This window comes from Carassius auratus, chromosome 8 (genome assembly GCF_003368295.1).
Source record: "Carassius auratus strain Wakin chromosome 8, ASM336829v1, whole genome shotgun sequence".
NCBI classification, from domain to species: domain Eukaryota; kingdom Metazoa; phylum Chordata; class Actinopteri; order Cypriniformes; family Cyprinidae; genus Carassius; species Carassius auratus.
In genome coordinates this window covers 2,959,885-2,985,031 of record NC_039250.1, presented here as the reverse complement: position 1 = coordinate 2,985,031, position 25,147 = coordinate 2,959,885, and the positions used below count along the sequence as shown (strand labels likewise).

At 35.8% G+C, this 25,147-nt stretch overlaps 1 protein-coding gene across 1 annotated transcript in view; it reads left to right on the top strand.

Moving 5' to 3' along the window:
- Nucleotides 1-23,430, top strand: part of LOC113106989 (protein FAM19A5-like) — a 43,907-nt gene extending 20,477 nt beyond the window's left edge. Inside the window, exons 3-5 of the mRNA XM_026269099.1 lie at nt 1,568-1,695; nt 19,476-19,523; nt 22,407-23,430. Coding sequence (XP_026124884.1) covers nt 1,568-1,695; nt 19,476-19,499 — 152 coding nt within the window. The 3' untranslated portion in view covers nt 19,500-19,523; nt 22,407-23,430. The remainder of the gene's footprint in view (nt 1-1,567; nt 1,696-19,475; nt 19,524-22,406) is intronic.
- The last annotated feature ends 1,717 nt before the right edge of the window (nt 23,431-25,147 follow it).

The following is a 25,147-nucleotide window of genomic DNA, read 5'->3' as shown; positions in this document are numbered from 1 at the left end:
CAAATCTGTTCTGCTAAAGAAACAAAATCTCCTACATCTGGGATGGCCTGAGGTTGAGTACATTTTGACCCTCTTTTCTTTTCGTCTTTTCTTTTTTTTAATGTATCAACTCTTCCTTTAGTTGAGGTTCTCATAACATTCCTTTGGATATATGAAAATAGAAACAAAATGAGAAATATTTGAGTTCATATTGAACTCAAGGAGTTTGAAATCTTTTCTGAATCTCTAGGTGTTTGTGAGATAACAAGTGAATATTTGTTTCAGTAGAAACGTTTGAGAAGCACAAATCTGGTCTCCATTTGATCTCATTGCTGTCTCGGAGAAACAACTGAGTTATTCAAGGGCTTTCATTTGTTATTTTTTCTTTCCTGGTGTGCAGACGAAAAGAAACCTCTGATTGTCTGATGCGCCACATCATCTTTGACCTGTTTTGTTCTCATCACCCTCTGAATGCTGGTTGATCTGCATTTGAAGCACAGGAACAGCAGGGGTTTATGGAATTTTACATGGATCTACAGAGCAAACAAGAGAACTGAAAGCGAGAGCCTCAGTGCATACACATGTCTGATGTAGCTCTCTTTGAGTTGTTTGATGGTTTCGGTTCTACGACGTGAAGATAATGAAGTGTGCAGTGAATCAAGGCCTGCAGGCTGCTTACTGAAACATGCATGACTTTACCATAATCTCAAATCCACTTTCATACACAAATCCATATTTTATGTGGAATATAAAGGTTGGGTGTTGTTTTTTGTGATGCCTGTTGGATCTCAAAGGTTTGTTTTAACAAAAATCGTATATAAAAATCCATTAAAATAAAAATAAAATGACAGCCGTTATATACAAATTATCATTTTGCATCTAATCCTCTTATTTTTACCCATTTTTGTTAAAGAATACATAAATAACGCATTAGAGACTTTGTGATATTGTGAATAATATCTAAACAAACATAAAGCACATTTAAATTTTTAAATGACTTCCTTTTTTTTATGAAAAATATTTATTATAATTAAACATTTATTGCCTTTGGCCCAAATGGTTATGTAAATGACCAGAAATTGTAACAACTATTTTTAGCATCTAAGACTTTGTGACATTGCATATACCTAAACAAACATAAAAAATGACTATTTCATTTAAAATTGAAGAACCAGTTTTTGTTTTTGCATTAAAGCATGTCATGCAGGTTTAAAAGGTTATTTAAATTTACCCTAAAATATTTTTAAATATTTTTCTAAAATGTAATTGTCTCTTGCATTATCAAGAATATCTAAAGAAGGCATATTTTCCTTTTTTCCTCAAATTCGAGTATTTTTGAATAACCCATTATGGCCTTATAGTCTTGAAATGGTTATGTAAATGATCAAATTTGTCCAAAAAATATATTTTCTAAAATGAAGCCCACATTATATATACATTTACATAACATTATAAAATATATATATATATATGTATATGTACACCTTGTGCAATTTGACCATAAGTTGCACATTTGATGTGCAAAGTGAGTTTATATGGATTTAATCAATACTGAACTGAAATGAAATTTATTTAATGTTTTTTGTAGCCCGGATAGTGAAAAGCAAGCAGTGGTGTGAGATGTCCCCATGTTCAGAGGGTGAGATCTGTGGACTACTCTTCAATCGCTCCGGATGGACCTGCACCAAAGACGGCGGACGCATTAAAACCGTCACGGTGAGACACGTTCTAAATATCTGTAACATTTGATTTAATCACTTAGTTGACGCAATGTTACATCATTCACACCACCTGTGTTTCATCTCACGTTCTAATGACTTACATTAACCAACATTATTCTTTATATAATGTTATGTAGATCATTAGTTAATGAGCATACACACACATATATATATATATATATATATATATATATATATATATATATATATATATATATACTGTAGAAACCTCATTAGAGATTTTAAATATTCATGTATATTTCTATTTTAACGTATTGTACATCAGCAGCTGATCTGTATAGCAGTATGTAATGTTTTCTCATTATGTATTAATGAAAGTTATTATGCAAGGGTTAATGTAGAGTCAGTCTATCATTACTGCGAAATAAACCCTGACGGGGTGATCAGGACCGCAAAGCGACATGTAGGGGGTCTTATATCACCCTGAACGTGTTTACTTTGGGATAATTACCATCTGACTGTACAGTATTTTATGTAAATGGACATTTGAGTTGTAATTATTTGATTATGTGAGAAGAAAGACACCTCAGAGTGATGTGAGAGACATAAAACTAGTGTAGTGAATTGGTAGCCTGAGACCACAGTCAATTATAGTTTAATGGTTCTTATGGTACAATAATAAATGACAGAATGCAGCAACTGACCAATCAGAATGTAGTCCACAGTATAGTGTACTAAAAAGTAATGCATCCTTTTTGCCACAGGTTGATTTGACTAACTCCACCCATCATTGCTCAATTATTTTACCTTTGGTATAATAGAATGAGACTTCTTTTTAGACTTTGTTAGAATAGCATCTATAACTATTTGCATTTTTGTGCAAATAAGATTATTTCTTGGTGCAAACAGCTCCTTTTTCTAAACCCTTGTTGTCTTCAACTCATTTTTATCAAAGAAAAATTTTAGGATTGAAGACTTTGTGATATGTTTGTCACAAATTATCTACAAAAAGCACATTATTTAGTAAGTTTCCACAATAATGCATTAAATAAAGTGACACTTAAAAATCTTAACCTTGTTACAGTGCATTTATTTCATATATTATTCAAATAAATGCTATTCTTTTGAATGCTTTTTTTTTTTTAACTCATGGTTTAAAAAAAAAAATACTAAATAGCACAACTGTAGATAATAACTAGAAATGTTTCTTGAGCACCAAATCAGCCTATTAGAATTATATCTGAAGGATCATGTGACACTGAAGACTGGCGTAATGATGATGGAAATTCAGCTTTGCATCACAAGAATAATTTACATTTACAATTTAATAAATTGCATTTTAGTTATTTAGTTTGAACTGTCATGTTCATTTAGTGAAAATAGCATGTGCCTAAATAGTATTACCAGATATTTCATAAGAAGACTTCCCTATATCAGTATCAGCCATTCTTTGCAGTTTTATTTTGTGCATCTGGCATGAATTAGAATTAGAATTTAGAGTCAAATTGGATTGCAGTGTCAGAAAAGTGTAGAGGATGAAAAATGATACCCTGACAGACCCCTTGTGTTAGTGGCTGTACAGGATATGCACTGAGCTCTGATGGGATTCTTTGTTTGTAATGCGTTGCTACATCACAGCCATAAGTGCTGAGCTCAGGGTCGTGAGCTTCGGGTCATGCTGACCCTGCAGGCTCCTGCCCCATAATGTCTTGAGTCACGTGTTTTTTGAGTTGCTTTGCACAAAATGACAAGGAGCAATTATGCTGAATTAGAGGGTGTTTTTGGAAAGAAAAAAAAAGTGATATAGAGAAAACGAGGCTGCATATTAAACGAGTGTGGCTCTGCTGGGGTTAGAGGGGTTATGCCATTCAGCCAGAGTAGCTGAAATCATTCATGTGTTACAAAGGGCTTGAGTGTTCACGGCTTTGTGCATATTTATGACTTGATTTGCAGCATCCGCATGCATGCCTTTACTTTTTTTGTGTTTGCATGCTAATTTAAAGTCAACATAGACTGAAAATGTACCCTGTTTACTTTTATTGTGCATGATTCAACAGTGCACATCATTTTCGTGAAATAAAATAAACATTCATTTATTTTATTCAACTAGTTGACTAGACAGCATTCTTTATTTTAATATAAAAAAATAAAAAAAAAGAAATAGCTGAAATATACTCACACTCAGGCCATCCAAGATCTAGATGAGTGTTTTCTTCATTTGAACAGATTTAGAGAAATGTAGCATTACATCACTTGCTCACCAATGGACCCTCTGCAGTGAATGGGTGCCGTCAGAATGAAAGTTCAAACAGCTGCGAAAAACATATAACCCACAAGTAATCCTTATCACTTCATCCCATCAGTTAATATCTAGTGAATCGAAGAGCTGTGTGTTTATAATAAATCCATCAAGACATTATAATAGCCAAAATACTAATCTGTAATAATACTTCTTTCAGTATTATTGTTGTCCTCTCAAATGAAAATTCCCCAACACATTTGTTTAGAACTGTTTTGGGCCATTTTGGCTTTTAAACAGTGCTTGATATGTGCATATTTCTCTACAGATTCAGATAAGAGGTCTTTTTCACCAGAGAAGCAATTTCATGGACAGGGGACTTATTATTTTACTCAAGGCCTATCTGGGAGATACTCTTTCTTTTGTGCAGGCACGTGCACAGTTAGGGCTCAACCTGTGCAGAGCACATGCCCTTTTTGCCCTTACACTCCGAAGTGCCCTTTTTTTGGTGGTGTTTTTTTTTTTTTTTTTTTTTTTTTTTAAATCAATGCTATTGGTCACCCTTTACGTCTGTCTGTCTGTTTTACCAAATGAAAGTTCTTAAAACGAGCTTGTGTAAATCTTATTGGATCCTCAAGCTGTCAGTAAGCTGATAACTCCGCCCCCTCTATATTCATTGAATCAACTGAAGTTTTACAGCAGCCGCACAGTAGACAACAGCTGAGCTGAACAAAGTTTTGCGAAGGGTAAATAAATATCTTGTTGTTTGAATAAGTACTACTAAACACTGTCTATAAAGGGTAATGTTTTATTTATTTGATGTCTGACTGACTCACTGACTCAGACATGTGGGACGTCGCCTGAGAAAGAGGGCTAGCATTTGCCATCTAGTCATAGCCAATACATAGCCAACACAGCCTGTGCATACAGTTGCATTTCATCTTTTATAAAATGCTAATTTGGCCAAATGCATTTTACCACAGGAAAAACTGAGCGCTCCGTCTATATAGCTAAAAAAACTAGTTTGTAACCTATATGAAAATGTAATGTGCAGAGGTGGGTAGAGTACCCAAAAACTTTACTCAAGTAAAAGTAAAAGTAATTCTAGAAATATTTACTCAAGTAAAAGTAAAAGTACTAGTCTTGAATAGTTACTTGAGTAAGAGTAAAAGAGTATCGGATAAAAAATCTACTCAAGTAGTTAGTTACTAGTTACTTTGGGTCATATATACGGAGCCTATTTTTATTTAGATATATAGATTAAATGTATGTAATGTATGTGTGCGTGTATAAATTTATATATTTCATCAGCCTTTACTCCAATTTATCATAAAACCCTGTCTGTTTACTTAAGTAACAGATATAGGTTTCATGCCATAACATGTTTTTAATACGACTTACTTTATATTAAATGTGAATTTAATATTGAAAGGTAATGTGATATAAATTTTGCTACTAATCTTTCATTGTTCAGAAAGAGAGCAAATAACATTTACATTATTAAAGATCATTTTCACACAGTCAGTCTAGATTTCAATCACTCTCAGAAACTCCCATTAAAATCACTGAAACTGTTAACACTGTGAAATCAATATCTAAATTATAGATTCGTACACACATCTGCACTTTGTTGTTTCTGACGAGAGCATTCGCCAGAAAGAGGTATTCAGTCAGTGAGCGAGTGAAGGAAGCACCGGCATTTTAGCGATGACTCATCTGAGCGCCTCTGATTGGCCATTGCATTCAAAAGAATCGTGTGTGATTGGTTATAATGCGCAACTCTGTAAAAACGCATCTATCTCTGGCTCAGCGCCAGCTATCGATCACAGATCTGATGATATGACTTGCTGAACGTACTCGCACCGGTGTGATTGTATTAAAATTAATAAAATCTTAATCGGCTATTTTTTTTTTGTCTTTTGGAAGCTGCATTCAACTGACTCCCCTCTGTTATAAGCCACACACGTACAACAAACTACTATCACAGTGGTAACGTGTAGACTGTAATCGAATATACTGTAGCCCAAGTTATTACCTGTTAAACAGTATACAGCACACACGGTGTTCATCTAATAAGGATCTCCATCACAAGCAAATACTAGCCTGCAGATTTGCTTTCAATTCAGTGCAGATCCATATCCATGTTTTCAACGCTGCTGATGATCTTAAACGTTACAACTGTGAACCGCTTCAGACGCTCAGCGCGTGGTGCAGGGAACTGAACGACTCATTCAAACTGATTCATGAACCAATTCACTCGTTTGCCAATTGGTTTGATCAAGCCTTTGAACAGAATTGACTCAAAAGAACGAATCATTAGCGTGCATCGCTCGTTGACCAGAGAAAAGTAGATGGCGCGTTTGGAATAAACTGAAGCATTTATAACATTTATTGCATTAAGATAAAGTAACGAGAGGGGCGTCGCCTACAGTAACGAAGTAAAAGTACAGATTTTTCCCAAGAAATTTACTCAAGTAAGAGTATAAAGTACCCATCTTTAAATATACTCCGAAAAGTATTAGTTACCCCTAAAAATTACTCAAGTAAATGTAACGAAGTAAATGTAACTCGTTACTACCCACCTCTGGTAATGTGATGCCCGCAGCGGCAGGCGCCGTCGCCGTTTTAATGACGGACAGAAGAAAAAAACACATTTACACACATTCGCTGGTCAAAAACGATATATTGATAAGTAATACAACAACATATAATTTGTTTTTACCATCGGAAAATCATAACAGGTGCGCCCCCGCGCTGTTTCGTACTGGAACTTACACAGCGACGAGTGATCCTCATCACCTAGATAACATATATTTCTAAGAAATTCTTCTTTGATTTATGATTGCTGATACACTTAATTTATTAACATTTAGGCTAATCATGTTATGGTATACTCTCTGTATACTCTCTTTATAAAATGTTGTAAAACATGGTTTTACTACAGTAATGTAGTAGTAACTAAAAAAAAAAAAAAAAAAAAAAAAAAATTACAGAAGATCACTGAAATCTTTATATTTTATCATACAGAATGCAATTCATGATTCATTCCAAGGCTTCATTTATTTGATCCAAAATACAGCAAAATCAGTAATATTGTGTAATATTTTTACAATTTTAAATAACTGTTTTCTATTTTAATATTTTAAAATGTAATTTATTTTTGTGATCAAAGCTGAATTTTCAGCATCATTACATCAGTACTCTTCAGTGTCACGTGATCCTTCAGAAATACTTTTCACTGCAACTGTACTTTTCACACTATTTTTATTTATTTTTTCATTGCTGGCTTATTTTAGGGAAAGTGTAGTGAATAAGAGACCTTCAAGAGACCAACATCCCTGCCCACCACAGTATAACATGTTTGCCAGATACATGGCTCACAGAAGGTTGCTGTTGTATTAGGTTTAAAGAAGCCCTTAAAACCCAGTTTATCTATATTATCTAATTATCTAATATTATTATTATGGTTGTTATTAATCGTTAATAAATCTAAAGCTTTTGAGACTATTATTTTGTGTTATTGAATTTGTCATGAAGATGTGACCATTTCTTCCTGTTATGCAGGCTTACTAAATAATCTTGATATAAAAAAAGGGGGGGGGGGTGCCCTTTTTCAGTTTCAGCACATGCCCCTCAAAAGGTCTGTGCACGGCCCTGCTTTTGTGTGTTCTTTCTGTACATATTTTATGTTCATTTTTGTTTTGATCGAGCACCACATGAAAAGGAAATATTTTACACAAAGGTTTGATTTGCTGTAGCAACATCTACAAGTCAAATTTTTGCTGCTATGTTATCAAGGTAACATTCGTGTTCATAATGAGTGGCAGTGATTTATGTCATGTATCGTTTTCTCAATATCCTCTTATAAGACGTACACTACTTGAAGTGTTCTGCCCTTGGAAATGAGGCGGCTGTAATGATGCTCACTTTCCAGTGGAATTTACCCTCCCTCTTTCTTACCATCTTTCTTGTGTGTGTGTGTGTGTGTGTGTGTGTGTGTGTGTGTGTGTCTCAGCTCACTAACACTTGTGCATTGGTTAGTGTGTGTGTATGTGGTTGTGTAGGCATGTGTGTCTGTGTCTAATCTGTGTGTGTGTCTGTGCCCGCAGCCTTGTGTCTCTCAGCCTGGGGCAGCTGCCGCAGATTTCATGCCCCTGTTTCCTGCACCATATAATCTAGTCTGACAGCAGAGAGGAGTTTGCATGGGAGTTGTTTACTTATATGAGTGTGTGTTGAGTTGAAATGTGTCTGTGTGTATGTGCAGATGTTTACGTCTGTCTATGATTATGGATAAGTGTCCATTTGCGCGTGATTGCATTTAGGGTGTACGTGTGTGAGAGAGAGAGAGCGCTTCTGTATCCTTTCAAAATGACTCTCTTTATGGTGGACTGAATGCTACTGTGTTACAGTGTCAGCCAAGGCAGTTTTCGGCAGATTTGTGACAGCTATTCTTAGGTGGAGAAGGATATAGATATGCTTCTGGAAAAGTGTTATGGCCGTTATTGTCCAGCAGGAAATTAGGTAGATTGTATGATTACCAAGTGAAGGAGATGGTTCATAAATCAGAGGATGTGGAATAAAAGGGGTGTGCTTCCTAACAAAACACTGGAAGAGGAAATGTAGTCACAGTTGCTGACCTATTTGGGTTTTTCAATGGCTGATGGTGATCTAGAAAGCAGTGTATTTGCTGATATAGTCGTTAAATGTTTTAACACGTATAGTATCATATTTGATATGTGAATTTATAAGGCCTCCAAATTATCAAAAGAAAACCTGTTGTACACTATCATGTCTTCTGTCAACTGATTGATTTTTTTGTACTCTTTTAGTAAGAATACGCCTTTTTTGTATCATTCTAGACACGTAGCACATGTTAGCTATAAAATCTATAATATTTAAAAAATAAATGCCAGAATAGCCATTATATTTTTATTAATATTTAAAGATACAGTTGCTGAACTGAAACAACTTAGGTTGAATTGATTATCCATACATTTTATATTTTAGAAAAAATAATGTTAAAATTGATCAAATATTATATATCAGGCTTTTTTCCACTTCAATAATCATTTTATTGTATGTTTCATAGGACAATAAAACATAATACAGAGTTTTGGTCATAAAACTAAATCAAGATACAACAGAAATTTATCTGTTATAAAATCTCATTGATTTACACTACAGTGTGTTCGAGTTTAATCTTAATTTAACAGTACCAAATTTCATATTTCTGTTCATTTTGGGCCAAATTTTACCTGTTTTTTTTCTCCTCAGGTATGATCTCCTTAACTAAATGAGTTGTAAAGCCTGTTGTACCAAATATGATACAAACCATAAAACACATAGGCCTATGAAAACTGTTTTTTGACTGTTGTTTGATATAACAGTTAATAATGAATCAAAGAGATGTACAGAAGATTGACTCAGAATACACAAACCAATCTTCAATAGTGGTCAGGACATTGTCAAGAGGTGTTGTATCACAGTAAAGGGGTTTATTTTGTGCTGAAGACCAGCCGACTGTAGATTATTTCACTTATTACATGCCTGCTTACCAAATAAATAAAAAAGGGGGACGTGAAATATTGATTTGAGTTTTATTTTTTTATTATGTGAGAAGAAAAAGACCACGAAGTGGTTTGAGAAAAAGGAATCTAGCACAGCTATGTAGGAAATTGGTTGCTTGTAATATCTGGAGAAAGCTATCCATTAGCATTGCCATTCATCTCAATGGCAGCTGTGCGGCAAAACTACAAGTCTATTTCATAGCTTTCCAAAAAAGTTAAACTTGTAAAACAACTATATTATATTGAAATATTATCTTTTTTTTTCTTTTCCGTCAGAATACACAGCTTATTTTGAATTGCTGTCATTCTAACCAGCCAAACCTACAGTATTCTGTCATGATTGGCCAATCAGAATTAAATATTCACTACATTTTATGACTCTTCTGTTGGCAGACTTTCTAAGCTTTCATAGCAACTACTCATAAATCTAGTCAACATATGCGTGTATGTCACAGATTGCAGTGGGACTGAATCTGTGCATGTTGCAATTTATAACAACATTGCGTTGCGTTTGTGTAACAGAATTGCCGTATCCATGTAAAGATGAAAACCGAATAGCAAATGCATCATGGAGTGGCAAAATCACAGCAACAGACGGTGCAAAAAGCACAGAGTGCAGTGTTTCGTAGGCTTGAGTCCAAAAAATGTGTGCAAACAGAGGGTGTTTATGTCTTTTATATGTGCGTTCACATGCTTCGCACCTGCAACTTTCCTATATTCAGCCCTCCCAGTGTGCAGGGGATTCAGACAGAGCCAGGTTCTGACCCGCTAATGGAGTTAGCATATGCAGCACGCTGAATCCCTGCCAGGCATTAATACAGATCACTCACGAGGGCCCCTAAACACGCTGGCCATTTGTCTTCACTAGTGAACTGCTGAAAGGTTCAAATTGCCATAGTCTCGAGAGCCCACTGCTTTGGCATGACATGCGCTGTGGAGATATTCACAGAGATGGATATGAGTAGGAATCAAAGAGAACGAGAGTGCGAATACTTGGCGAAGCTGGGGAGAAGGGCTTGAGAGTGGGTGGGCAGATTGTGAACTCTGTCCAGTTACAAACCTCTGAGTCATGCTGTCATGTCGTTTATAGTGCCTGTGAAAACATAATGCTCTTGCAGGAACCAAGAAGTTCCCAAGGAACCTTCACGGATGTTTTCGCAATGTGGTTTTCTCTGTCAGCTTTTATTTAGCTTCTCTGCATGAGCGAAGATTTGGTTAAAGATAACATGCAATTAAAATCAAAGCTGTTTACTCTATTAAGGAAAAAAATATCTGTCCTTGTTAACTCACCGTCTTGTCCTCGCAAACCTGTAAAGATGATAGTTTGAAGAATACTGCTAACAAAACAGTTACCTTTGACTTCCATTGAATGAATGGGAAAACACATTTCTCAAAATATTATTTTGTGTTTTATAGAAGAAGAATGTAGGTCACACAGGTTTGGAATGACTTGAAACCGAAATCATGACAGAATTTCCATACTTTGGATTTTGAATGCATGTTCCTGGTCTGTTGTGAATAATGCATTTTATTAAAGAATAATTAATTTTTATTTTATAACAAGAACAAAATCATCTTTGATCTACATATCTTCATCTGACATCATTTTTCTGACAAAAACCAAATAGCTATTTTGACTGATTTTAAAAAGATGCCACAGGTAGTGAAATTTGACAGAAAGAGGAATTTCTGAAATTCAACACAGGCATTTCATTTATTAAATGTATCAAATGTTGTTTAATAAGATTAAATAAAATGCAATCATGAAATAATTTATTAAATAATAAATATTTAAACTACAGTAAACAAAAAATATAGGTAGCATTTCATTTATCATCTATTTAATCTATATTAATTATATTTCTGTTTATCGTTTTATTGTTCTGTCAATCCTTTTTAAATTCAAATTTCAGTCCAAGTTATGATTTAGATTTTTTTTCAGTTTGGGTTCATTTTAATCTACTATTTAAATTTGAATTGCTATTCTGCATTGTGTCTGGTACTTCAACTTTAATTCAAATTCAGTAATTTAACTGGAATTATAAAAGACGTTCCCAATTGTTGCACAACCCGGATGTGCAAACGTAGAATTAAGATACAATAACATGGTTTCTTAAAATGAAATTTTCTGCAAAATCCAGACAATTTTACATTGCAGTTTCCCCAGCTGGTATATAACATGAACCCTCATTCTAGAAAGTTTTTTCTCACTTCCGTGGCATTATTTTCCTGTTCTTTCATCTTCTTTATTTTTTGTAGTTTCTGTAATGCTGCTTTAAAACAAAATTATATTGAAAGAAATGTATATTTTAGTGAGCACCAAAAAGAAAGTGAATTCCCATCCAAATGTGCAAGCTTCTCTGTCTGTGATTTTGACGGCGTGTCTCTCTCTGTCTTAATCTGTCTCTCCCCTCGGTTTCTTGTGGGTAATAGCATTGTCACTGCACAGTCATCATTACCCAGAGACAGGATGAAGGAGACGTATAGAGGGAGGGAACGAGCGATGGAGCGGTGCGGAGGAACGAGGCGATTGTTTTCAGCCAGCCGTTGTATCTGGAAGGGGCCGTCTCAGTGAGATCGGCTGCGACAGGGTCAAAGCAAACACGGCGTCTCATCCACGAGCCGTCTTCCCTCCCTCCTCCTGATCGCTTTCCACTCACGTCCGCCTCCGTTTGCTCACGCCTGCACTGTTAGAGCCCACTAAATATCTGACACACTGGAGAATTGGCAATCCTTTGAGAGTCTGTACCCTTTTCAACCTCTCCCCTCTTCTTTTTATTGAATACATTTATGGAGCGGAGCGCGTGGCGCAGCGGGTCGCCTGATTTGATTCTGCTTCGCCTCGTCCGTGGGGAGGAGGGCATACAAATTCAGCTCCGTGGGTCCTCAAAGGGGCCTGTGTGACACAGTGGTGTGTGCCTTTATTCATAATTGAGAGAAATACATTAGTCGAGTGCCAGCGTGGGGTGTTTTTTGTAATTGAAGTGGCAAGGTGTTAGCAAAAAAGAAAACACCCTTACTCTGAGCAGAGTGATGCTTGGAAATCTATCTAACTTGTTATCTGTCATTGCAGGCTGTGGTTTTATAAAGCCCAGCATTGATACGGTTTTGATCCTTATGATATAATTAAATTCATAAATCCATTTTTTTATTGTTAGCATGCTCGTTTTGCATTCAGCCCTTGTGATGAAAGGCTAATTTAGTTTTTTTTTTTGTTATTGTTGTTTTAGTTCTGCACCTGTTCAGTTGTGCATAATCACTGAATAATTAACTGAAAGCTCATGATTCTTTGTCGACAAACTTCAAACAGCACTTCAAAAAGTAACCGAAAAAGAGAGACTATACTTTTTCTTTTAATTTTTTTCTCAGACTTGCTTGAGATGACTTTTTGAATTTTGGGAATTAAATCTCATTAAGTCTTAAAATGTATGATGATTATCAGTGTTCTTTATGCAGTCATAGACATTTTTATAAGAACAAAGGGTGTTTTACTGTATATTAGAAGTGCTTTAGCATAATATAGAAAGCTACGTTTTCTACCTTATTTTATAAAGATAATCGATTTTGAAGCATTATGAAAAGTTCAGTTGCTATTTGAGTCATCTTTCTTTCGAGTAAACTAAAATATAAATTCATAAATGTTTATAGTGAGACATTTGTAATCTGAAACTTCAAAATAAGATGATTCTTCCAGGAAAAATAAAGCAATAGTTCCAGATCATTTTTATTTATTTATTTATTTATTTTATTTTTTGTTGAACACAAAAAGAAGAATGAAGAATTTTGGTTACCATTGATTTAAAATTCATGAAAAAAACTTCACCCCCCCGTCCCCCCAAAAAAGCAAGACTTGTTTGTATGTTTAATATAACTTTATCTTACTGCACTGGCAGATTTTTTTTCACTTGTTTATATGTAAATCACATGGAAAACCTGCCAATGTTGAAGAACTGATGCAATGTTATTTGATCGTTATTGATAAAATGCTTTGAATGTCAAATACAAACCCTAAATATATTTATTGTTGCTTTATACATATATTCGAATTATTGTCAAGTTACTCATTAAGTCAAATAAATCATACAAACTTGGTATATCAGGACAAAAAGTGTAGGCTTATATCTGCGATGTCAAAACACAGGTTTGATTGAAAAGCTCTGAACACATCCATGCGTTTAAATTATGTATTTGGTGCTCTAGAGATCGTTACGAGTAATTGACTTATCAAAGCTGCCTCTAATCAATATCAAAATGTTTCAGTTTATTTCCGAGCAGAGAGAATGAGTGCAGCACAACACTGGCAATTACATCTAAATTTGCCATTTCTGGTCGTTTAGCTGGTCGACAGAGACAGATTGCCTTGTTAAAGTGTGAGTGAATTAAACACGCGTTCTGTTCTTTGAGTTTTCTTAGCACGCATCGTTTCTTGATTTCATAAAGCTCTCCTCCTCCGCCGCCTCTCCCTCTTGAAATGATTCTTTTATGTTTTTGGCCTCCTCTCTTGCGCGTTAGAAGCCCCTCCCAGCCAGCCGCCCCATCACTTAGACCACGTTTAGGCTATTTTCCATCTGAAGGATTGCCAGGGTTTCTTTGAACTATCGCTTTTGCATCCCACATGCAGCGCTTCACATTTCCCTGAGGAATATTTCGGAGATGTTTGCTGCGGGTCTATCAGGCCGTGATCAGAGGATGTCTCATATTGTCCTTCTTCTTTGAGGCCCCCGCTACCATTTGGCTTGTTTTTTTTTTTTTTTTTGAAGATGTATTAGCATACCGTGACTAGAGACTACGCTCTTCTACTACAGGATAACCAACAGGATGAAAAATTGATTTAAAACATCTTCCAAAGAAGGTGCTTTCAATAATGCATTTTTAGTGATTGAGACTGTGGTATTTCAAAGAATTCGAATACCAAGAGTGAACGCATGCAAATGCAATGGGAATCTAGATTTATTTTTTCTTTAAAGACTCTTTATAGTTCATGCATGTATATAAATCTGTTAATTTATTAATTCCTTTATTCATTCTATTAACACCCTTTGTCATGGGAGCCCTGCATCGAGCAGAGAGCAAAAGAGAAAACACATGAAAGCCAGACAAACACTCTCACTACATTATGACCCGAGCTCCCACAGGCAGCTTGAAAAGCGCATATCGCACCAGGGGATCTGGCTTCTTTTTTATTAATTTCATTGAGATGCTTGATAAAGCTTGAGAAATGTCTTCTAACTATTCGCTGACTCGCGTTTAGTAGTCATTTTCAAAGGCTACTCCATCAATATACGCTATATTACCCATCAGGTTCGTCCCTGCAGTTTGCCAGTGATTTATAATTGCCTTAATTGCTCCTCTCGCAGCCACTGAAGGAGATTAATCAATCCTTAAATTCAAAATCCAGCCGAGGCCAGTCGGAGAAACAGCCCTCGCCGCCTCCCGCAAAAGGGCGCGTATTGCTTCTAATTCATAGCCGTGCCTGCTGTTACCGTGGAAATGGAGACTAACATGAGTGTGTTAATGCACGTCTCCCATGGTTACAAAATCACTAATCCCTGCCTAAACGGCATGAGGTTGAACGGCCGTACTCTTCCAAATGCCCGTCTCACACATCAAGTCTAAGGAGCATATGTACAGTAGAACTGGAGAGAAATTCAAATGCAATGCCTAGAATTGTGCTATCACATGGTAAATTGCATAAATATGTATTTTGAATGCACAATGGTATGTTTGGGAATGAAAATAATACCTAGATTAATAAAGGCACTGAATGAAATGAAAATGTTGCGCGTTATTAGTTCATCATACCCAATTCATTATCTAACTGAGTCTTATCTGTCACCAGATTAGCATTTTTTACAATACTAATCTGATCGTTATGTAATATTTGTTCATTTTTTTTAAGTACTAGATCAACCAAAAATGGAAATCATGTCATTATTTACTAATGCACGTTATTTCAGAGCTGCATGACCTGTAGGAAGATATATTGAAAAAGTATGGGTTTTTGTCCATACAGTGGAAGTCAGTGAGGACCCGGTTGATATTCATTTATGGAGTCAAAACAAAAATACATTTCTTCTTTTGTGTCCTTCAGAAGAAAGAAGGTCATAATGATTATAGAAAGATTACAGAATTTTCACTTTCTGTTGAACTATTGCTATAAGAAGTAATTGTATGATTAACATTTTGTAATGAATTTATATGTTTTCTGTAAAGGACCATTCAAAAGTCTGTAATTAGCAGAAAGAAATACATGCAACAGAATGTGTGAAGAAAGCCTTGTCGCTTCCTTAAGTTATCTAGTTCCATCGCTAGCGTATTTTTTTGCGAGGATGGGATGGGGCTGTTTGTAAAAGATAACAGAGCTGTATTTACTCTTTTAGAGAGTAAATAGTGTTGCTGTTAATAATATTGTTTCCGTTAAGCACTTTTTGCCTCCTGCGACGCTAGCACCTGGAGCTGTAGCATCATTTGCGCTAATGATAGCTAATCCGCTCAATTAGCAAAGTACACATTTGTAATCTGGGCCTCTCTGCTAGCAGGCAAGTTTACATACTCTTCATCTTCCTCTTGCAGACTAATGCCCTACGACATTCACAGTACCGTGGCGGCACACAATCCCCTGTGGTAACGCGCTAACAGAGGAGCTGTTTCAGCCGATTGTTTGCAGACACAAGAAATGGCTCCACGTCCCTGTCGCTCGCTCTCTCACTCACTCACTCTCATTCTGCCTCCTTCCTACTTTACCACAGGAGACTGCATTCACCTTTTTAGCCCATTAATTAGCATGAACAGTTAATAGTGCCTCCTACAATGGCTGCTTCAGCAGTTTTTCCTTAGAGTTGGTGTCACCAAATCAATATCAAGTCAGGCATAAAGCACTAGACAATCTCAGTTGTAAGAAGCAGGACTATGCGGTCATGGTTGCTTTTCTTACTGATTTTTCTGTTAGAAGCAAGCCATCCCTGCACCAATATGCATAATGTGGTGTGATTTTTCTGCACTTTATGATCGTCACATTCATGTTTAGATAGTATGATATGACATCAGTGAGATCAGATTTTTGTCACGACTGACAGCATTGACATTTCATTTTTAAAAGTGCAAAAATTGTGTTTCGTAAGTAAAAATCCCATTGGTTTTCTCCATAATCTAATTGATTGTGAGCTATAACTTATAAACCTTTGAAGACAGACCTACTTTGAGTTATAAGGTTGTCAGTAGATGGCATTCGCTTTTGTTTAAACCAACAACCTGCATTATTTCAACTTATTTTTTTTTATTTATAATTGTGTAGAATTTCTAAACTACATTACCCATGATTCTGCAGAGAGTCCCCACCAATCAGAGAATATCAACCAGCAAGCTGAGCCAAAAGAACCACCCAGCATTTTATGAATACTATGTATTAAGACACACTGTTATTTTGGCATATATAGTAGGAACATTTTCAATTTCGTACACAGCAATAGAGTAACTTTCCTTAAGCTCTCAAATGTCTTTAATATTTTTATGCATAATATGAATATTTTGCAATAGACAACATATATTCGCTCTGTTTTACATAATCATAAATAAATAGTTTTGTCTTTCATCACTGTTTTTAGTTTGTCATTCATAATGTTGCATTGCTATGTTGTTAATTTCACTCATTAAACAATTAATTTCACAATATTTACGAATATATTTTTGTTTCAAATCCAAATTTGGGTAACACTGTAAATTAGAGAACACTATTCACTATTAACCAGTTCCTCAATACTTGCATATTGGCTGTTTATAACTTATCAATAAAAGCCATATTCTAGATCCATTAACTCTAAACAAAACTACCACAAACAACGACCTTACTTACTGTCAACACACAGTAAATTAAGAGTTTATTGAAGGAAAACTCTGTGTTTTCTAATCTAAAGTGTTTCCAAAAAGTGGCTGGCTGAAAAAGGGATTTTGTGGCGTAACCAAGGTCATTTATTTTTGTTTTATTGTTTATTTGAGCTTCAGAAGAATATTATAAAGAGGAAACACAACTGTTGCAGAACAATAAATAAAATGAACTGACAAATGCATAAAAAAACAATAACTTAATAAAAAAAGCACAATCGTAAAGTCCTGTAGGGATCTTAATGAGCAATGTATTTATCTTGCATATCATGCAGACAGGATAATTCTACCAATTGGACTTATAGTTCTTCAACAAACATTGGAGGACTGTGGCTCAAACTTTCAGACACTTCATCTGGGGCCGAGATTCATCGCCAATTAACCCTCTGTCGATCACGTCACAGCGAGCAATCAAAGATAATTCCCGAAGTTTGTCTCAGACTGCAAAACTGGCAAAAACCATATACAGACTGTGGCAAAGAACCATATACAATAGCTCACAGAGCTTACATGATAACGCTCTCAGAATTCCCCTAACATCTCCAGGAGAGAGAAGAATGTGTCTAGGATCTTGAAAAGGAGAAATTGGAAAAAATATAATCAAAAAGCTTGCAGCTAGTTGCAGGATTGTCTTGTTTGCTTTCGCTGTTCCTGTTGTTTTCATTTAACAATTCAGCATGAGTGCTTAGCATTTAGATGACATGTTTGAGGAGAGGCGCAGCTGATCAGATGCACTGCGTGAAGGGTTTCACAGATAGCGCCAGACTTCCAGGGCGGAGAGGCATACGGGCAGGCAGGCACTGGAAAAAGCAGCTCTACCCATAGAATCACGGGCACTGCCAACATCATTGTGAATGACACGGTGACGAGCCAATCAGCACGGGTGCCAACGAACGGCTTAGAGAGACTTCTGCATGCCAATGAGTGTAGCAGGTCCAAGATCCATGAGCTTGCCAATGAAGGGCTCGAAGTCTTGAGGGGTTAAGAGGTTTTTATAAACATTGAACGAGCAAGTGGAAAGTTGGAAGTTTCTTTAACTTGATCTGAGAGTTAAGACTTCAAAAAAAGCCCTGTGAAGGGCAGAATACAGGGCCGGCTAATTTGAGGAGCTTTGAGAATATAAACCGGACCGCAGAGGACCTGAATTAGCAGCGTTAGCAGAGTTGAGTGTGTTACAGACAAGCAGGCTGGGCAGCAACTAACTAAAACAGACACACTGTAACCATACTGTATCTTTTAGCAGGAACTATTATTTATTCATTTAATGTAATTTAGGAAGGTCTTTTGTGGGTCATACTCAAACATAGATTTTCTGACTTACAGAAATTTATTAATTATGTTTTTTATTTATTTTTATTTTATTTATTTATTAACATGTTGAAACTGATGCTAATTATTAATGATAAATAATTTTATTTTTTAATTTTTCTCAAATTCATTTTCAATGTATGATCTTATTTCATTTTAACAAATTTATTCTACTATTTAAATGTATTGTTTTTTATATTTGTATTTTTTATTAAACTTCTTAAGATTACTATTTTTGTATCATTTTTTTTCTTCTGCAAAACATTTTGAATTACCACTGTGTGTGAAATGTCCTATATAAAATTACCTTGCCTATAATCTCAAAACGCATACCACTGATCAATAACATAATACATGTATTAAAAAAATAATAAACAATTAAAGGAACCAACAATTCAATTGATTACGTTTCAATTAATCATAATTTGAAAATAAAAATGGCGGAAAAATCACAGTTTGCACATTTGAATGGCCTCTTTACTCTGAACTTTAACCTTGGGAAGATTTTCCACACAATCTAGTGTTTTGCATTGCAATACTTATTTTGTATTTTTAAGAAAAAAACAATTGAAAAAAAAAAAGATTGGTTATTTACAAATTGAAATGTGTTTATAGTTGAATCAATTTCACATTATTTAATAAACGGTTATGTTATGTTATAGAATGATGCTATTTGTATGGAGTTTCTCAACCGCCTGAAATCTTTTGCATGACTGTAAAGTCAATGGATGTATTTTTCATGTTACTTAGTAGAATTTAGCTATATAACATATATATATTTATATATTTATTCATTTCATTTTATTTCTTTTTTTACAGCCTCTGCCCAAGGAGCCGTCCTAAAGGAGTTCAGATTGCCGTGAGGAGGTGAGTGGTGCTTCAGTAAGATTATCTTTTATCTTGCTTTGTTTGCTTTTCATTAGTAAGCCATCATTATCTCGAAATCTTATATGCAAAGACGGCAATCATCCAGAGCGGGTCCGAAGCAGAATGGAGACAAAACACTGCAACCTACAAGAGTTGTATCACAGCGTTGGCTTTAAAGCAACATGACAGATACAGAGCACAGGTACAGAGGTGGAATAAAGTAGAGCAGAAATCGAGTGGAAATCTTATCATTTATCCAGCCAATTGTGCCCCGCCGGTGCTGATGAAGTTGTGTTAAGAGTGACGCACCTGATCAGCGGAAGGGCTAAAGCTGGATTAGAGGGCAGCTGGGGGCTCTGGTTTTTGCAGCGGATCGAGAGATGAAGGGAGAAGATGATGTTGTGGGACGTGAGCTGAAACCCAAAATCCCTCGTGTTCTGCCTCAGTAGTGATTGCAGATGGCACGTTGGTAGCAAAGAAGGAGATACGGTTATATTTAACAAGATATATTTACATGCCAGCTGTTGTTTGTCTTTCCGTCATGCTTCTAGCGATTCCCATTGAGTGTGCATGGCTTGGGAAAGACTGTAGTTTTGCAGTGCAGAAGGGTAATATGAGTACAGGAATTAGCATAAATGTATGTTAATCCTTGAGGCAATTAGCACCTGTCAGTTTCGCAGCAATAGCTTTCCGGTCTTTTCATTACATGGCAAAATAATGTGCTGAATATTGCTCTAAAACCGCCACCAACCTCGTTTTTCCTTTGTTGAAAAGTGTCCTTTGGGAAACAATGCCTTTTCACGTCAGTGTTATTCCAACAGCCAGAGCTATATTTGAGTTGCACATGCCTTTATTTCTGAGAAAAGCACTTTATTAAAAAGCTAGTCATGAGGGAAGACTTTTTATTGAAAAGCTCTATTATAAAAGGGTCCAGAGTGAGCACTTAAGGAACATCTCAGAGGGAAGCTGTTGTGTAAGACTTCTAGGGAGGATTGTAGGCTTTATGGCTCCGCGGTGGTTCTAGGAAATGAAATTCTGTATGGCGATTCTGGTTCATGCCAGTGTTATCAACATTTCCAGCATGTTGCTTCCTTTTCCCCTTAAAAGAATGCCGTGTGTATCGCATGCAATCACGGAGAGATGGAGAAACGGCAAAGAGGGATCGCCATAAATATTTACTTAGAGAGGAACTGGAATGTACGAAATTGTGTTCTGATTACATTGATGTGCATTAAAAATGTATTCGAGTAACTTGGGGGAATATCTGATTTACATATCCCAGTAGCTTTAACTCAATGGTTCCCAAATTTACTGCTGTAAAAATTAGATAATTGCATAATGTTTTCAATTTACCTATTAAATTATGGCTGATGTTACTGTGTTTTGATAATTGACTGAATACTTAGCTTAGTGGAGATAAATATACAGTCGGTTGGCACACAAAACACTAAAAGCCTGTTCCCTTTATGAAAATTATTTTTGGAAAAGAGATTTATCCTATATAATGGTCTTAAAAATAATACTTTAACTGATCAATTTTTAGAGTGAATTAATTGTTTATGCTCTTCCATAAACTTTTCTTTAGCTAAAACGTGGCACTTGCAACGCCAGGAACATTTTTTAGTTTCCCAGACATTGAGTGAATTGATTATATTTATGCAATATCTAGAATGCATTCATTCAATGCATCTGCTAAATTCATAAAAGAGTCTTCAGTATTATTGATGTATACTGTAAAAATTGCTTGTAAACTATAGTGATCATACAAAATGCTAATGCAGAATCTAATGACCAAGTCAATTTCTAGAATTTGTTTTTAGTAAAACTTGTCTAAAAGAAAACTTCTCCTTGAAGAATTAGACTTTTGTTGTTTTAAGACTCAGATACTGTGTTTTTTTTCTTCCAAATTTAATTGGGACTTGAGATTAAGCCTCAGACTCAAATTCACTTTAAAAATAACTTGGCAGCCATTACTTGAACTCAAATTAATTTAATTTATCTATTTATTAAATTATATGATATTCAGCTTTTTAAAGTCGGTTTAATATAATTTAAGTTGAAATGAATTGTGCAGCCATGCTTAAAAAATGAAGGCACAGCAACTGAACGTTTTAATTGCAATAGGTGGAATTCTTTTTTTCACAGTGTTTGTAATTGAATTTAGTAAAAAATAAAATAAAAAAAATTAAAGTATTTTTAATGAACTGGCATAACAGATTCTTCAGTGAATCATTGTCAATCAACTCACTGGTCAAAAAGTGTGCGAACCCTTAACAGAGAGAGTGTGAGATTTTCTATGCAGAATATCACAACTACTGCAGAAACAAAGCACAAAAGAGAGCTTAATTATGCACTTTGATTAAAACAGAGCAGAGAACTGTACTAAAGCATGATTGTATTTAAAATAACTGAATATCTTAGCAGGACACCAGCTCGGAGGAAACAATGCTGATTAGTGCACAGGCGATGTGCATTTACATATTCCATTATAATTCTCTAAATGCGAATTAACACTCAGACAGACAACGGGTGGCATAATTTTCCCTTTAAAAACTTAATGGTGCCGCAAGACGAATTTAGCCACGTCAAAAGGCCCCCGTGTAACAAATAATCATTTCACTAAGACTTTCATGCTAAAGAACACAGGCATTCACCCTCGGCCAAAAAGCATGTGCCTTTCAAAGCAGCCGCTCTTCAGAATGCTGTCATATAAAAATCATCATTTGCTAAGTAAACACAAACAAAAGAGCCACAAGATCATCAAACATGAAAAGGCGAGGCAGGAAAAGGTAATGCATGTCATTTTTTTTCTTGCCTTTGATCAGCCGCAAAATGCATTTCCCTAATGTCCCCGCCGATGGTTTTCTCTTTGTGTGTGCACAGGTTTGCTGACATTCACAGGAGCGACGCCAAACAGGAATCATCCATCAGCCCCCACACATTTGTGTCCATCCTCTCATTTTGGAGCTAAAGATATCAGCTGCCCCTCTCCCCGTCACCCTCCAACAGGAAATGGAATCTGTGCACCATGGTTGCAGTCAGTCAAGCGTCTCTACAGTTACATGCAGGTCATCGAGTCTCACAGCTGGAGACCAGCAACATTTTCAATCAAACCTTGACATAATTGAACTGTTTAAGTTTTGATTTCAAAATGCATTAGCTAGGAGAACATTTCACTTGCTTTCCATTCAGTTAAACCGTCAGAGGAGACTGTTCGTGTACCTTTCAGACTAAGATTACGTAAATTCCTCGCGAAGAGCGGCAAGGCTGTTGCATAAGACCCATCTCGAAGGACCCCAAATGCGTCTTCAGAGCAAGGACATGTCATCGATGAAAGGCCAAGGATTTGCAGACACCTATCTCTGTAGAGCTCGGGATCTCTGTAAAAAGACATATTTTCCCATGGAATTGAGAAGCAGCAGATGACTGATGTATCCTGTAGATTTGACCTTACGCGGTTTGACCATATGGATTGTGTGCTGTTGAGCTCTTTCTGAGAATGGCAATGCACTGATGCCGTCAACTCTAATCATGGCTGATTTAAAGATTAGAAAACAATGTGTGGATGTCATCTGTCCCTTCCTCTCTGGGGGCGTCTCTTTCACTCTCTGCTTTTAATGTCTGTCTCTAATGGATATATCATTTCTATCGATACTTTATTTTGACTGTAAATTGACATCTGCGATGGAGTGTTGACCTAGATAGGAAATAAAGGGTATGTTCATGTTAATGTGCACAAGGTTTTGGGGACTCTCTCTATATTGGGGGTCATGCTGATTTGCTGCATAAAGTACCCCTCTTATGGATTTTTGAAGAATACCTTTCATGCAGTCTGTAATACAGCTCTAAGTGAATGAAAACATCATGCAAAGTTTTAAATCTGAAAGTGCACTGTGTATAAAGTTATTGTCTCTCAAAAGAAAGAGTTGACTCTGAATCATTGAAACTAGTCATTTTTTTAATGAATCCCAAGCCGTTTCATGTTGATGTCAACATGAAAGATTAGCATATTGCCAGCCCACTTGCAGACACAGGAAAAGTTGGTCTGAATGAAAGCGCAAATCCATTTTTTGCCACTAGGTGCTCCATTTGGAGCAGTAAAAATAGTGGTTTCCCCCCGCTGTACACAAAGCAGCACTTTGCTCACAAACGCTGCTTTATCAGGCATTACATTCAGATAACAATATAAAAGTATTTACTGTGACTTTTGATCAATTTAGTACATTTTTACAAATTTAAAGTAAAAGATAGAAAAAAGAAACACTCACTGACCCCCAAAATTTTAAACGGTAGTTTAAATCTAAATCTTCTTTTATGAAAACATAAATCTGTAAAACACTTTTGTTCTTGAAGAAAATCAAAATTTGTCAATAAAACCGTATTTTTGTTTGATCCAAACATATATTTTTTTTCTTACCAAATATTCTGTTTAACTCAGAAATGCATAAAAATTAAGTTAATACTTTTTAAATCATGATTCATGTCATCAGAAAGTGTAAATTAATCGACTTAGTAAACATTCTTATTGTGCACAATTCATTGGTACGTTAATTCACCTCCGAAACATCTTTTCTTTGATTAATGGCAAAAATGATGGTGGTGGTGTTTTAGTTGTTTAGTAATCCTTCTTAATAGACTGCACCATCCAGCTAAAATCTACATTATTACCTTGGAATATTCAGTTGTATTTGGAAATACGTCATGATACATCACGGAAATACATGGTAGAACTTATAGTGCAAAAACAAAAATGCTGTTTCATTTTGACCTCAAATGTGTGAAAGATATTTTTTTGAGTGTGTGTTTTTGCTCTTTGTTTCCTCTAATACTGAAGCAGTCTGCTTTTCACAAATAAACCGATCTATTGTCAAGTTGGTTCTCCTCGTAGCCAGTGGAGAAGATGAATCCATATGATGGATGTAACTGGTTGCATATAGCAGCGAAGTCCTATAAGATGAAAGAGCAAAAGAATATGGTCACTTTCAGTGAACAGTAGTAATTCATCAGTCTCATGGGCTAGGCCCGGCTCCCTGAGTTGTGAATTTTAATGGTGTTTTTATGGTTCCTAATAAAGTCTGTTATGCTTCTGGCAAATATGCAGAGCACGACATCGCTCGCTTCCAATTACTGAGAAACTCAAGGAGATTCAGTGTTCATTCGTTATGGCGTATAGTTATTTAGGAATAACAGGACTATCTCTCTCTCTCTCTCTCTCTCTCTCTCTCTCGTTCTTTCTCTCATGGATTCTCTCTCTACCAATGTGTATGTGGAGTACAGTGTTAGTAATTTCCCCTCCTTGCTCAAAGTGGTCTGTAACCTGTTCAGATGCACTCCAGCTTTTCCATTTCCTGCTCCTCGCTCGATCTACACTCACTGGTGAGAGAATCCAAAGGGTCAAGGTTTGGCTGGTCAGCACGGTCCAGTTTGCCCCTGTTGTACATTGTAACTACACCTTTTGGTGCAAAAAGGATCATTGATAGCCATTTAGAATGCAAGCAACATTTAAATAGTAAATATTTTGTTAACACTTTAAAGTAAGGTTCCATTTGTTAACTGTTTAATGCATTAACTAACAATAACTAACAAGCAATACATTTATTACAGTATTTATTAATCTTAGTTAA